This window comes from Rhinatrema bivittatum, chromosome 1, assembly GCF_901001135.1.
Source record: "Rhinatrema bivittatum chromosome 1, aRhiBiv1.1, whole genome shotgun sequence".
Lineage (NCBI taxonomy): Eukaryota > Metazoa > Chordata > Amphibia > Gymnophiona > Rhinatrematidae > Rhinatrema > Rhinatrema bivittatum.
Window position 1 is genome coordinate 700,291,968 of NC_042615.1, and position 14,977 is coordinate 700,306,944.

General features: G+C 51.3%; 1 protein-coding gene across 2 annotated transcripts in view; it reads right to left on the bottom strand.

Annotated features, from left to right (window-relative positions):
• The window catches only part of CCNB1 (cyclin B1), a 52,807-nt gene extending 50,558 nt beyond the window's left edge, over window positions 1-2,249 (bottom strand). The window contains exons 1-3 of one of the 2 annotated variants that reach the window (XM_029575785.1): window positions 2,137-2,249; window positions 951-1,085; window positions 772-855 (exon numbers count right to left, since the gene is read on the bottom strand). In XM_029575785.1, the coding sequence (XP_029431645.1) occupies window positions 772-855; window positions 951-1,082 (216 nt within the window). In that variant the 5' untranslated portion in view covers window positions 1,083-1,085; window positions 2,137-2,249. Of the gene's footprint in view, window positions 1-771; window positions 856-950; window positions 1,086-1,993; window positions 2,109-2,136 lie in introns of those variants that run through there. The other variant, XM_029575779.1, reaches the window with a different exon arrangement.
• Window positions 2,250-14,977: the final 12,728 nt, after the last annotated feature.

Sequence of the window (14,977 nt, forward strand, 5' to 3'; positions counted from 1 at the left end):
GACCAAAGAGATGAATCTGTAGAGTCAGCCCTGGCCTGAACAGGGAGGGAGTAGAGAAAGTCCAATGAAACCTGACAGAAGTAGACAGTGAGTTTGGAAGCTAGGAAAGTAGAGAGTCTTGCTAAAGCAGGGTGGTGGGGGAAGCAGCCATGCTTCTGTTTATTTGGGATGAGGTAGTGAAAGTTGGGAATTAATATGAAAGAGTGGAGAGAAGAGATCAAGCATGGGGGAAGTAGCTCAAACAAGGGTCACTGAGTCTAAGGACGACAAGAGAAATTTGAGGGGCCAGCCCTTATGATGGGAAAAACCCAAAAAACTATTATAAGCATGATTTGTATTCCACTTTAATTTCACACTGTTGTATTTGAACTAGCCTGCAGAATTTTAAGTATTAACTCCCCCAGAAGAAGTTTTACTATAGATGCAGGCAAATCAGATCTAAAGCTGGCCATGTCACTAACCTCATTGTCTTATGGGAAAGATAGAAATTAAAGTTTAAACCCATATTTACACTAGCACATTTGTAATCACAAGAGATGCCATTTTACATTTCCATTTAGAAATTTCAGATCAGAATTAGTAGTTAAAAGGTATTAACGAATCAAGTAATACTACAAAGCCATCTATACTGGAGACAAACTACTTTAACGCTACACAGTATAAGTGTTTTAAGGCACTTTCAAAATGGCTATAGCTATCTGAAGAAAAGAAAAAACAGTGTTACCACTATATAGAATGTTACACAGCATACAATAGTTAAACCAAATATACCTTCACTTGCTCTTGGACTGGCTTTTCTTCCTGCACAGGTTCAGCCATTTTATCTACAGTTTTAGTAGGTGCCTTTGCTGCAACCTTTGCCAAAAGAGAGAAAAAAAAAAAAAAAGACATGCATGAGTATTAGCTAGGTGGTGTATATGCTACAGATGAGAGAGAAAGAATGTTCTTACCTTTTTTAGAGGAACTTTAGCTATACAGGCTTTGTTCCCAATGTCCCCCAATGCAGTCCTGGATCTCAAGCCAGGTTTTGAAACAGCTCGCTTGCCTGCCATAGCTGTCTTGTTCTCAGCATTCCCCTGCATATTCTAAGGAGAGGATAAATGGTTACTATCTTAGTCCAGATTAACTTTTCATCTACCAAATGGCCACATAATGAACAAGATAGTGGATAGGATTTTGATGAAATCTTTCCAGAGTAGTCCAAACAGAAGATGCTCTCATTTCTTTACCAATGCCATCATTCCCTTCACTCATTACTAGGTCATGTTCATGACTTACCAATATCAGTACCCAACAAGGAACAAACTCTGCAGGCTTCCATTAATGAGCTGTTCCTGCCAGGTATTACATGAACAGCCATAAAGCACCTTTTACACTACTGCTCCTGAAGTGTGACTATTTTTAAGTGAGCCTACAGAAGAGTACAGCTCAAGCATTAAAAAGGCATCCAATAGACATACCACCTAATCTTTAACAAGTTTCTATATGACTTAAGAAAATGAACACCTCTACCAATAATTAAGCATCACACCATAATCAGCTTTATAAAGATTTTTTTTGTTTTTAAAAGCCACTCGTCTTGGTTTTGTTGCAAGATATGACCATCACCAACCCCTTAATACCAGGAGCAACATACAACACTTTAGCTATAAGCAGAGCTCTAAGCTTCTCACCACTTTAACACCAGACCAAACATAAAAAGACATCCACTATTAGAGTGGTTCATATTAAAAGAGCTCCTGGAGATAAAGGAGATGTTTTACTCACCTCTGCAAGGATCCTACACAAAGTTGCCCAAACCAACGCAGGAAGGGCTCCAAAAACAGACAGATACAAAGCCTACCTTACAAACCTGGCATCTGAACATTGCATAAAGACCCTAGATATAGGGCATACAAGCGTCACCGGTCGCCCCATACATGGAATCACACAAATCAGAACGAGAAAATATAATAAAATTAAACCGAATATTAGAGCCACAAACTATCCTCACCCGGGTAACACGAAGCGACATGGCAAACTATAGAATAATGCCACTAGAAGACACCCTGGGACAGCACCAACAGCACACTCAATAGCAACACACAGCAATAAAGCATTATAGTCACACCTTGGGTTTAAATCTCGCACTCCTACCTTCCTATTCGCTCGTTCATCCAGTTCTATCTCTTCCTATTGGCTCGCGGGTATCCACATTGAATGCATTTCCAAGGCGACGAAGCCCTTTCCTTCCGTTGTTTTTTTTTTTTGTAACTAAAGCTTTATTAAACGTTACAATTCGGCATCGGATAGTATTGACGTAATGAGTTGCTGACAAATAGGCGGGGTTTTTTTTTTCTACCAAATTAAGCTGCTTTTTACATTTAGAGGTTGCTTTTCTAATCAGTGTTGCCAACCTCGCTTATTTACCGCGAGATTGGGCTTCTTTTCCTAGTCATTCTCGGTTTTTTTTCCGATTCGCTAGTTGCTTTTAATTGGGCTATTTTTAATGCCAGTCGCGTTTTTTTGGGCTTGTTGGGCGGGACTTGTGCTCTGAATCATGTTACAGTGATTGGCTGCTGCTGCTGCGATGAAGCCTGTCCATAGCAGGCGCACCCTATCCCTATATTGCAGCAGTAAGCCAATCAGAGCAGGAACTGCAAGCCTTGTTGATGCACACGTCAGGAGCACATTTTGTGGGCAGATCCAGCCAGCACAGCATCGCAGGTAGGCGAAACGGGAAGGCCAGCAGCACAGCGTTGGAGAACAACAGCAAAGGAATCCAGAGTGTGCAGCTACAGCCAGGTATCAGGAGGGAAGGAGTTAGTATGTTGGGAGAGGGTAATGAGTGTGTGGGGGCTGGGGATGTACTGGGGGGAATGAGTGTGTGGGGGGCCAGAAATGTGCTCGGAGAGGGTTAGGGAGGTGGGAATGAGTGTGGGGGAATGAGAGTGTGGGGGGCCAGAGATGTGCTGGGAGGGGGGGAATGAGGGAGGGAGGGAGGGAGGGGGGGGCAGAGACTTGCTTGGAGGGGGCTGGGGAGAGGGGTATGAGTATGTGAGGGCATTAACTGCTATAAAAAAATAAAATGTTTCAATCTCATGTGTTTTGGGCTTTTTTTGGGCTTGTTTTTTTGGAAAAAAGTGCTTGTTCTTTCATGAAAACCTGGCAACACTGCCTCAGGAGCACATTTTTGTTGGCAGACCTGGAACGGGAAGGCCAGCAGCACGGCATTGGAGGGCAACAGCAAAGGAATCTTCAGACTGTGCAGCTACAGCCAGGTATCAGGAGGGGAGGAATTAGTATGTTGGGAGGGGGGAATGAGAGGGTGGGGGACCAGAGATGTGCTGAGAGGGGAATGAATGAGAGTGTGCGGGGGCCAGAGATGTGCTCGGAGAGGGGAATGAGTGAGTGTGTGGGGGCCAGAGATGTGCTCGGAGGGGGGGGGAATGAGAGTGTGGGGGGGCCAGAGATGTGCTGAGAGGGGAATGAATGAGAGTGTGCGGGGGGCCAGAGATGTGCTCGGAGGGGGGTGGGGAGAGGGGAATGAGTGAGTGTGTGGGGGGCCAGAGATGTGCTCGGAGGGGGGGTGGGGAGAGGGGAATGAGTGAGTGTGTGGGGGCCAGAGATGTGCTCGGAGGGGGGTGGGGAGAGGGGAATGAGTGAGTGTGTGGGGGCCAGAGATGTGCTTGGAGGGGGGTGGGGAGAGGGGAATGAGTGAGTGTGTGGGGGCCAGAGATGTGCTCGGAGGGGGGTGGGGAATGAGTGTGGGGGGGCCAGAGATGTGCTGGGAGGGGGGGGGGGAATGAGAGTGTGGGGGGGCCAGAGATGTGCTGAGAGGGGAATGAATGAGAGTGTGGGGGGACAGAGATGTGCTCGGAGGGGGGTGGGGAGAGGGGAATGAGTGAGTGTGTGGGGGCCAGAGATGTGCTCGGAGGGGGGGGGGGGAGAGGGGAATGAGTGAGTGTGTGGGGGCCAGAGATGTGCTCGGAGGGGGGTGGGGAGAGGGGAATGAGTGAGTGTGTGGGGGCCAGAGATGTGCTCGGAGGGGGGTGGGGAGAGGGGAATGAGTGAGTGTGTGGGGGCCAGAGATGTGCTCGGAGGGGGGTGGGGAATGAGTGTGGGGGGCCAGAGATGTGCTGGGAGGGGGGGGGGAATGAGAGTGTGGGGGGCCAGAGATGTGCTGAGAGGGGAATGAATGAGAGTGTGGGGGGACAGAGATGTGCTCGGAGGGGGGTGGGGAGAGGGGAATGAGTGAGTGTGTGGGGGCCAGAGATGTGCTCGGAGGGGGGTGGGGAATGAGTGTGGGGGGCCAGAGATGTGCTGGGAGGGGGGGGGAATGAGAGTGTGGGGGGCCAGAGATGTGCTGAGAGGGGAATGAATGAGAGTGTGGGGGGACAGAGATGTGCTCGGAGGGGGGTGGGGAGAGGGGAATGAGTGAGTGTGCGGGGGCCAGAGTTGTGCTCGGAGGGGGGTGGGGAGAGGGGAATGAGTGAGTGTGTGGGGGCCAGAGATGTGCTCGGAGGGGGGTGGGGAGAGGGGAATGAGTGAGTGTGTGGGGGCCAGAGATGTGCTCGGAGGGGGGGTGGGGAGAGGGGAATGAGTGAGTGTGTGGGGGCCAGAGATGTGCTCGGAGGGGGGTGGGGAGAGGGGAATGAGTGAGTGTGTGGGGGCCAGAGATGTGCTCGGAGGGGGGTGGGGAGAGGGGAATGAGTGAGTGTGTGGGGGCCAGAGATGTGCTCGGAGGGGGGTGGGGAGAGGGGAATGAGTGAGTGTGTGGGGGCTAGGGATGTGCTCGGAGGGGGGAATGAGTGTGAGGGGCTGGTATCTTTTATTTCCTAGTGTGTAGCAGATGGACTCAGGACCAATGGGTATAGTGTACTCCTGGTAGCAGTTGGAGATGGATCAGATTTCAATCTGACGTCAGCCCCTAGTACATATACCCCTGCAGGAAGTGCAGCTCCTCAGTATTTTCCATCTCCAAAGCAGTTAGGGACTATCTGCATGCTCTCTGAGCGTTAGAACCAAAATTCAAGGAAAAACCCAAATTTAAGAAGAAAAGTTTACCTGAAGGCTAGCCCCGCTCTCCTGCGGTGATACCCTCGGGTCCCTCCCCCAGTTGAGATTCCCGAGGTGATTTCTGTGGTCCCTCGGAGGTGAGCCTCGATCCGGTGGCCGAATCTCAGCAGGGACTTAGCCCCCGATTTTGGGCACGGCTGAGAGGCAGCGGGTGCATTCCTCGAGCGCGGTGGTGAAGGTATTTGCCTCTGCAGCCAGAGACCGCCTGGGACGAAACCGGGAAGCGCCAAAGACAAGGTAAGGTAGAAATCTTCTATGTAAACAGTCTCCGAGGATCGAAGAGGAGACAGGCCGCCAATCGGAGCCAGTGCCGCCGGGTTGATCCGCCCTAGCAGGGCTAGGCCTCGGCTGTTCCCGAGGGTCTACCCACGTGGAGACCCTCCGATGAGGTCGCCATATTGCCCGCATGCTCGCCGTCGCCATCTTGACTCGCCTCGCTATTCAACTCGAGCGCACAAATTGAGCTAGGTGCACAAGTCCCTTGTGCGCATAAACTTAGGCTCACATAATACCTCACGCGCATAAGTTGTGCGCATGGAACAAGGCGCATATCTGCGGCTAGGCGCACATCTCCGCACATATCTGAGGCGCACTGAAGCGCACAAGAGCTCACGCGGCCACAGTCATGGCACCTCCAGAGTCGGGCATAAAAGCGCAAGGCCTCTGCCAAGCATGCCATGTCAGAGCCGCACAGAGCGAGGAGGCAGACGCCCTGTGCGCACAGTTAGAGGAGGCCCTGGGAGATCCAGGCCAGGGCCGTTCCCAGCCAGGGCCCAATGCTAGCTCTTCAGGGGGCACCCCGGACCTAGCAGGCCCCAGGGAGTCCACCCCGCACTCAGGGACTCCCAGAGAACCGGCGCCCCTCAACTTAGACCCAGCTTCGATATCCTGGGTGGAGCTGTTCAAGGGGATTCACGCCTTTGTCAGAATGCAAACTGAACCCCGGGAGGTCCAGCCTCCGAAGGACCCTCATGCCCCAGGACCCTTGAGGCCTAGGCACAGGTCCACAGCGTCCAGAAGTTCCGCCTACGGGGACACAGACCACTCTGAAGAGGAAATTGAGCCCCTGGAAGAAGGGGAACTCCCCCCGGGGACAGAGCCACACCGAACCATGAGACGCTTCTTCACAAAGGATGAGCTCCCGGACCTAGTATCCCAATGTCTAATGGAACTCGCTATCCCGGGCCAAGGGCCTTCACGGGAACCTAGAATGAACCCCCTGCTGGAGGGCCTTCGTCAGAAGTCTCGCCATTTTCCTCTCTTACAGGTGGCACAACAGCTAATTGACCTAGAGTGGAATGCTCCAGAGTCCTCATTCAAAGGGGGTCGAGCACTGTCTGCCATGTATCCCGTGGACCCAGCGACCAAAGAACTCCTGGCATGCCCAAGGGTGGACGCCATGGTCTGCGCGGTCGCTAAGCACACTACCATCCCAGTGGAGGGAGGCGCTCAAGGACGCTCATGACCGGCGCCTAGAAGCCTTGCTAAAGCAGTCATTCGAGGTTGCAGCTCTGTCCCTTCAGATTGCGGCCTGCTGCACCGTGGTGACGCGTGCCTGCCTATCTCAAGCCAGGAACAGCACCCCGGGAGAGGACATGGAATTAACTCTGTCCTTTCTCACCAATGCGGCTTCCGATCTAGTGCGTACAACAGCCAGATGAGTCTCGTCCACTGTGGCAGCCAGAAGACAGCTCTGGCTCCGAAATTGGTCGGCGGACGCCTCTTCCAAGACGAGTCTAACAAAGATGCCCTTCAAAGGATCCCTCCTCTTCGGCAGCGAAATAGAGAAACTGGCCAACAAATGGGGTGACTCCCATTACCGCGCCTGCCGGAAGACAAGACGAAGAGAAACCAGCGTCCCTTCCACAGATCCGCCAGAGGCAGAAGCTCACAGCGCTTCAACCCTTTCAAAAGCAACTATCGAGCAGCCCGCCCTACGGGCAGGAACCAGTCCTTTCGGAACAAGCACACCAAGAGAGGAACCAGCGCGGGTGCAGGCTCCGGCCGCACCCCGCAATGAGAATCAGCCGACCCATCCAAGGGAAGATGCTATAGGGGCAGACTAGCCTTATTCTACCGCAGATGGGTCGAGATAACTACGGACAAATGGGTCCTGGCCATCATCCGGGAGGGGTACTACCTGGACTTCATTCGAACTCCCCCCGACAAATTCGTGGAATCTCCCTGCCACGACCCCCTCAAGAGGGCGGCAGTGGAAGCTACACTGAACAGGATTCTGACCCTCGAGGCCATAACCCCGGTGCTTATACGGGAAATGAATACTGGACATTACTCCATTTACTTCATCGTACACAAGAAAGAGGGCACATTCAGGTCCATCCTGGACCTCAAGTCTGTCAACTGCCACCTAAGGGTTCCCCGCTTCCGCATGGAAACCTTACGATCCGTCATACGGGCAATACAACCAGGAGAGTTCCTCACATCCCTGGATCTGTCGGAGGCCTACTTACATATCCCAATGCATCAGGAACACCAGCGCTTCCAACGCTTCAAGGTCCTGAATCGTCACTATCAGTTCCGGGCACTACCCTTCGGGTTAGCCACAGCACCCCGGACGTTCACCAAGGTAATAGTAATAGTGGCGGCAGCACTCAGGAAGGAGGGAATCCTCGTTCATCCCTTCCTGGACGATTAGCTGATCAGGGCGAAGTCACTGGAGGAAAGCCACCAAGCAACCAGCAGAGTCATAGCACTACTGGAAAGCCTAGGATGGGTGGTCAACATAAACAAAAGCTCCCTGCAGCCCGCACAGTCGCTGGAATACCTAGGAGTCCAATTCGACATCAAGGAAGACAAGGTCAGCCTGACCCCCGTAAGGAGGTCAAAGCTGCGGGGCCGGCTTCAAACCTTGCTGAGCGTTCCTCGTCCCACAGCATGGGATTACCTGCAAGTCCTCGGACTGATGGCATCCATGTTGGAAGTAGTGCCATGAGCGCGAGCACACATGAGACCTCTACAGCACTCACTTCTAACGCGGTGGAGTCCACGGTCCCAAAACTACACCGTACGCCTTCCACTCCCGGGCAGCGTCCGGACCCAGCTACGGTGGTGGTTGCAGAACAGCCACCTGAGCCGGGCATCAAGCCTATCCTCCCCAACCTGGACCCTGCTCACCACAGATGCCAGCTTACACTGATGGGAAGCACACTGCGAAGAGCTGACCGCCCAAGGGCAGTGGAACGCAGAAGAGGCGGGATGGAACATCAACCACTTAGAAGTGCGGGCAGCCAGATTAGCCTGCCTGCAGTTTGCCCACAGACTTCGAGGCAAAGCGGTCAGAGTGATGTCAGACAATGCCACGACGGTGGCCTACATCAACCGACAGGGCGGAACCAGAAGCCAACAGGTGTCCCTAGAAATAGACCTCCTGATGGCGTGGGCGGAAGCAAATCTCCAGGAGATCTCGGCCGTCCACATTGCCGGGAAAGACAACATCGCGGCAGACTTCCTCAGCAGAGAAAGTCTAAATCCAGGAGAATGGAAACTGTCATCCACAGCCTTCCAAATGATAGTGAATCGGTGGGGGATCCCAAATATGGACCTTCTGGAAAGCAGATCCAACGCTCAAGTACCCAGATATTTCAGCCGCAGACGGGACCCGCAGTCCCAGGGGATCGATGCCCTGGCCTCCGGGGACCCTTCTATACGCCTTCCCGCCGTGGCCCTTGCTGGGCGCAATCATTCACAAGATACAGCGACACAGGGGACTAGTTCTCCTGGTGGCCCCGGATTGGCCAAGAAGACCCTGGTACGCAGACATGAGAAGACTGCTGGCAGGGAACCCACTACCCCTGCCGCCGCACAGAGACCTGCTCCAACAAGGTCCGATCCTTCACGAGGACCCGACTCAATTCTCGCTTACGGTCTGGCCATTGAGAGGGCTCGACTGAGGAAGAGCGGATACTCGGGGGCAGTAATAGATACTCTCCTCCGGGCACGCAAGTTCTCCACATCTCTAATGTACATAAGGATTTGGAGAGTCTTCAAGGCCTGGTGCGAAGACCACAACGTCAAGCCACGCCCCTCCAGATTTCCCGTGATCCTGGAATTCTTACAGAATGGGCTACAGAAGGGTCTGTCCCTCAATTCCATCAAGGTACAGATAGCAGCATTGTCATGCTATGGCTCCAGGAGCGAGGGCAACAGCATAGCCTCGCACCCGGATGTATTACGCTTCCTGAAAGGAGTCAAACACATTCGCCCACCTCTAAGGTGGACGGTACCTCTGTGGAACATCAACCTCGTCTTGGAGTTCCTAGCAGGATCCGCCTTCAGACCCCTCCGAGGCCTACCTCTCCGTCTGTTAACCTTAAAGACAGTGTTCTTGCTGGCCGTGTGTTCGGCCCGCCGCATCTCGGAGCTACAAGCACTGTCCTGCCATGAACCGTTCTTCAGATTCACCCCGGGGTCCATCCAACTACGCACAGTTCCCTCCTTCCTCCCCAAAGTGGTCTCACACTTCCACCTCAACCAAACCATCGCACTACCAACGATGGACGGCGTGAAGAACTCTAGAAAAGACCGTAGCCTATGTCACCTCGACATCGGCAGACTCCTAGCCAGATATTTGGAAAGGTCGGAACCGGTACGAAAGACAGACCACCTTTTCATCCTTCACAGCGGAAAGAGGCAAGGGGAAGCGGCCTCGCGGGCAACAATTGCCTGCTGGATCAAAGAAGTCATTAAGGCGGCCTACGTAGAAGCAGGAAAACCACCACCTCTACAAGTCGAGGCCCATTCAACCAGAGCCCAGGCGGTGTCCTGGGCAGAGACTAGAATGCTGTCACCTGCGGACATCTGCAGAGCGGCAACGTGATCCTCTATCCACACTTTCTCCAGATTCTACAGTCTGGACGTACAGGCTCAGGAGGACACGGCATTTGCAAGGACAATTCTAAGTGGACCACTGGCAGCCTCTCACCCGATTCGGGAGTAGCTTTTATAATTCCATTGGTCCTGAGTCCATCTGCTACATGCTAGGAAATGGAGAAATTACTTACCTGATAATTTCGTTTTCCTTAGTGTAGACAGATGGACTCAGCATCCCACCCTGGGCTGCCCTGAGGCATTGTGCCAATGAGTTACGGGTAAGCCATGTCTTTATTTACCTAAGATGTCCACCCTGCTCGGTGTCGACGCTTTCCGGTTGAGTACACTGGCGGTCTCCAGCTATAGTCAACCAATCAGTTCAAGTTAATCAAGTTTAATTGAGTTTAAACGTTCTAACATGTTAGTTAAGTTAACCATAATATGAAGTAAATCAATCAGTCAGTCACATATATATCCACAACGCTTTTCAAGGAAGAATACTGAGGAGCTGCACTTCCTGCAGGGGTATGTGTACTAGGGCAGTGATGGCTAACCTGTGACACGCCGAGACTTTTTGCTGACACGCGCAGCGTTTCGTGGACTATCGGGAATTTTTTTTTTTTTTTAATCGGCAGTGCCGACTCTTTAAAACTAGTTTTTTAGTATCCCCCCACCCTCCGGACCCCTCCACCCCCCCCAATGCCCCCGGGCGCAGCGACAGGCAGATAGGCAGGGCCGCGGCCCGAAGAAAAAGATCACGTTTAAACGCACTGATGCTCCTCCTCCTTCCTGCCTGTGCGGCCCCAGAAGTAAACGTTGCCAGAGCCACGTGGGCTGGAAGGAGGTGAAGCATTGGCGCGTGCAGAAGAGGAGCAGCGCTTGCGTTTACGGGCAGCCGCAAATCCCAAGTCACAGCGGCCCGAGAAGAGGAAGAGGCCTGGTAGCAGGGCTGCCGCAGAGCCCATCCTGCAGCGACCCGCGAAGAGGAGGCCCAGAGGTGAGAGAGAGAGGCTGAGGGTCTGTATAGGGTGTGTGTGTGTGTGCGTGTATGAGATGAGTTGAGAGATTGTGTGTGAGTGAGGACTTGAATGTTTGCAGAGACAGCATGTGGGAGTGAGAGCCTGTGCTTGAGCAAGACAGCATGTGGGAGTGAGAGAGAGCCTGTGTGTATGAATGATTGTATGAGAGAGCCTGTGTGTGAGAGAGAAGAGCATGTGAGAATGAGAACCTGTGTGTTTGAGGGAAGAAGATGGAGAGAAAAGAAACAAAAAAGACAATATAAAAGGAATTGGCAAAAAAAATAAGAAAGGGAAGGTGGGAAAAGAAAGGAAAGGTGGGAAAAAAAGCCTGTGACCAACTAATTAGAAAATGAAGATCAGACAGCAAAGGTAAAAAACAAAATAAATTACTTTTTAGTGATTGGCACATGTAATCTTTGGGAATGTGCAAGAATAGCACTCTATGCAGATCTCAATGTACGAGATCAGCATGGAGAAAGTGGAAGCCCACGGGGCCTGCACAGAGGAGGCAGCAGGATGGGCTTCAGTGTCAGTAGCAGCAATCAGCACCTCCCCAATAGCCATTCGGCAGCAGAGGAATGAGAGAAGCTCCGAGGTTGCTGGCAAAAGAGAGGGGGGTCTGCCTTTAGTGTGTGCATGTGATTGCATGGGTGCCTGCCTGGAGGATGGAGCGGGAGTGGTGTGCAAATGAATGGGAGCCTGCCTGGGGTTCAGTGTGTGTGTGTGTGAGGGAACCAGTGAGTGTGAGAGCATCAGTGTGTATGAGAGAATCCAGGGGAGTGAGAGTTTTGGGGGGGGGGGGGGGGGAGGGGGAGAGAGTATTTTAATTGAAGATTTAGCCAATGAAATTCAGCAAAAAAAAGTCACTAAGCAGGTAAGGTAAATAATTTTTTGCTTTATTAATAAATACAGAACATTAAAATTATAACTTTGTTATTAATATTAGAGCTACAAATATCACAATTATGGATTTTTCTAGAAGTGACACACCACCCGAGTTATGCTCTGTTTTTTTATGAATTTTGACACAGAGCGCAAAAGGTTGGCCATCACTGTACTAGTGGCTGACGTCGGATTGAAATCTGATCCGTCTCCAGCTGCTAGCAGGAGTACACTATACCCATTGGTCCTGAGTCCATCTGTCTACACGAAGGAAAACGAAATTATCAGGTAAATAATTTCTCCAATTTGTTCTACTCCACTTGATTTCATCTATTTTTTTTTCTCATTTCTTCCCTGTAGCTGATCACCTTTTTTATCACTCAACGCACAATAAAGCTTTTTTCTCATTTCTTCCCTGTAGCTGATCACCTTTATCACTCAACGCACAATAAAGCTCTGGAATTTGTTGCCAGAGGAGGTGGTTAGTGCAGTTAGTGTAGCTGGGTTCAAAAAAGGTTTGGATAAGTTCTTTGAGGAGAAGTCCATTAACTGCTATTAATCGAGTTTACTTAGGGAATAGCCACTGCTATTAATTGCACCAGTAGCATGGGTTCTTCTTAGTGTTTGGGTAATTGCCAGGTTCTTGTGGCCTGGTTTTTGGCCTCTGTTAGAAACAGGATGGAGAAAGTGGTCTGACCCAGCAGTGGTCTGACCCAGCATGGCAATTTCTTATGTTCTTATAAAAAAAACAAACAAACCCTTATTTTGACAAAAAGAAAGCTTGTCCATACCTGCTGACTACAGGTAAAAAAATGTGACATGGAAACTTGTAATGCTATTTTTCTACACTAATTTTGCTTTTTTTTTTTCTTTCCTTTCTTCTCCCTGTAGAAGATCACCTCTGTAAGAAAGCCAGTCTATACCTACTGTTTCCGTCCTTGGCTGCTACACTACTAAATGGTTTTGATCTACTATGGCTACAGTAAAGAACTGGGCTAAATACAGTAAAAATTACTGCAAAGCATGGGAAGAGGAATGTGAACTAAAGGCATGGATTCAGCCTGTTTTCAGCAATGAGAATAAGGCTACGTGCAAATTTTGTAAGTGTGACATTGTGCACATCATGCAGACCTTCTGCAACATGCTAAAACAGAGAAACATGCAAAAAGCTAAGCTCCTTTGTCATCTATGCGACTCACAGACATTGGTGTTTCAATTTCACCTGTTTTGGGCTTTTTTTGGGCTTGCTCTTTTGGAAAAAAGTGCTTGTTTTTTCATGAAAACCTGGCAACCCTGCTTTTCTTTTGTGCTGCGGTTTTTTCATCTCGCTGCTGCCAGCAACGGGCCACGACTCCCCCCCCCCACTTCCTTATTTCCATATTCAGCTCTCAAACTGCAGCAGATCTCCGTGCATAAGCATCGACCCAGAAACTTCACAGGTAGTCTGTCGGCCAGAGCTGGCTAGAATCCCGGCACCGCTTCAGTCCAGCGGTGATTAATGTTGCGCATACTGGAAGCATCTCAGCTTTTCCTGGCTGTCGAAAGCAAGCAATATTTGTGTTTTGAGACAACCTTGGGCTCAGTTAAAATAATTTGAGAATAGTAAGAAATACTTGACCATTTTTTATAGCAGATAGTTTTTTTTTTTTGTATTTCGTAACTGTACTTCGTCACGATGTGAATGTGCTCACCGGTCTAACCTGCTCGAATCCTGTTCGGGTGGGGTGGGGTTGTTGACAAGGCCGGTCGTTATGGAAGGCCCAAAGTGCTGGCGAACGACTAGGGGTATAGAATATGCTGCGAGAGCAGCGGGATCGGGAGCATTGCTTCCGGGAATGAATTGGCGCTCGGTTCTTGCGATGACCGTAGCTGATGGGCGCCTGGCCTGTGATTGCCATGGGAACGGGAAGCCCGAGCAGGCGCATTGTGGCTCAGAGCAAAGCGGCACTGAAGCTCGATAAAGCACTGTCAGCGAAACCGCTTTTCCCTGTACGTACCCGGATCAGTCCAGACTCCTGGGTTTTGCCCCCTCTCTAGCAGATGGAGACAGAAGTTTACAAAACAAACTCCGCCTATATCTAGGCTGGTGCCACCTACAGTCTGGCAGTCTTCTTCTGTCTCCTAGCAGGTGGAGAGGGTGCAAAATCCTACAGTCTGAGCTGAGGCCTAGTAAAAAAAAAAGAATATAGAAGATATACATAGATTTTGTAGTTTTAGTGGAGGTAGGTTACGGTGTTGTACTTAGGGAAGGCTGGGACCGCAATTGGGTGCCTGCAGGTCCTGCCTCATCTTCCCCAGGCAGGGGTGAGGTCCCTTAGGAACCGTCCCCCCGGGGATTGTGGTCGCTGAAGGTGGGCTGCGGGCCCTTACCGGCGCTAGTAGTGGTGTAGAACCCTGGGGGTGATACCGGGGAGCCCGGCTCACTCCCCCCAGGTGGCCCCGGAGCCCGACGGCGAACGGTAAAAAAAAAAAAAAAGTTTTCCCTGTACGTACCAGGATCAGTCCAGGACACCTGGGTTGTGACTCCGCACCAGTAGATGGAGACAGACTAAAACTTGTGGGCGGAGCATATATGCCCCTGTGCCAGTCACAGCCCCTCAGTCTTACTCTGTCTCCAGTAGGTGGTGCAGGTCTGGTCACAGCCCTGTCGGGCCTGATTCTGTGTGGTTAGTCAGGTTCGCTTTTGGGGTTGATTTTATTAGGCCTAACTTGGTTTTTTTCTTCAAATTGGGTTTTATTTAATCTTGTTTAATTCTAGTCCCAGTTGCCCTGCCTCCCTGGGGAGTTGAGAGGTCCTGAGGGGACTACCCTCCCCAGGTTGAGGCCGCTGCTAGGGTTGAGGACCCGGCTGAACTAGTAGCAGCGTCAGGGGTGACACCGGGGAGCCCGGTTCACTCACCCCTGCAGGACATAGGGCTTTTCAGCACCTGGGACAGCGTTTTTTCTTATTTAAAAAAAAAAAAAAAAAAAGTGGTTTTTACTTTTGTTTTCAGTCGGCTCTCCGTTCCCTGGCGTTGCGCTCCGTTCCGCTCGAGGGGGGCGTCTTCGGCAGGGGGGAGGTCGCCGATTTTCGCCGCGTTGAATTTTTGTGTTTATTCGGCGTCCCTCACTGCTTTTCGGCGCGTCTTTGGTTTCCCGCGGTTTTTTGCAAGGCCGCGCGGCTCGCAGTGCAGGGCCTGCGACTCGGC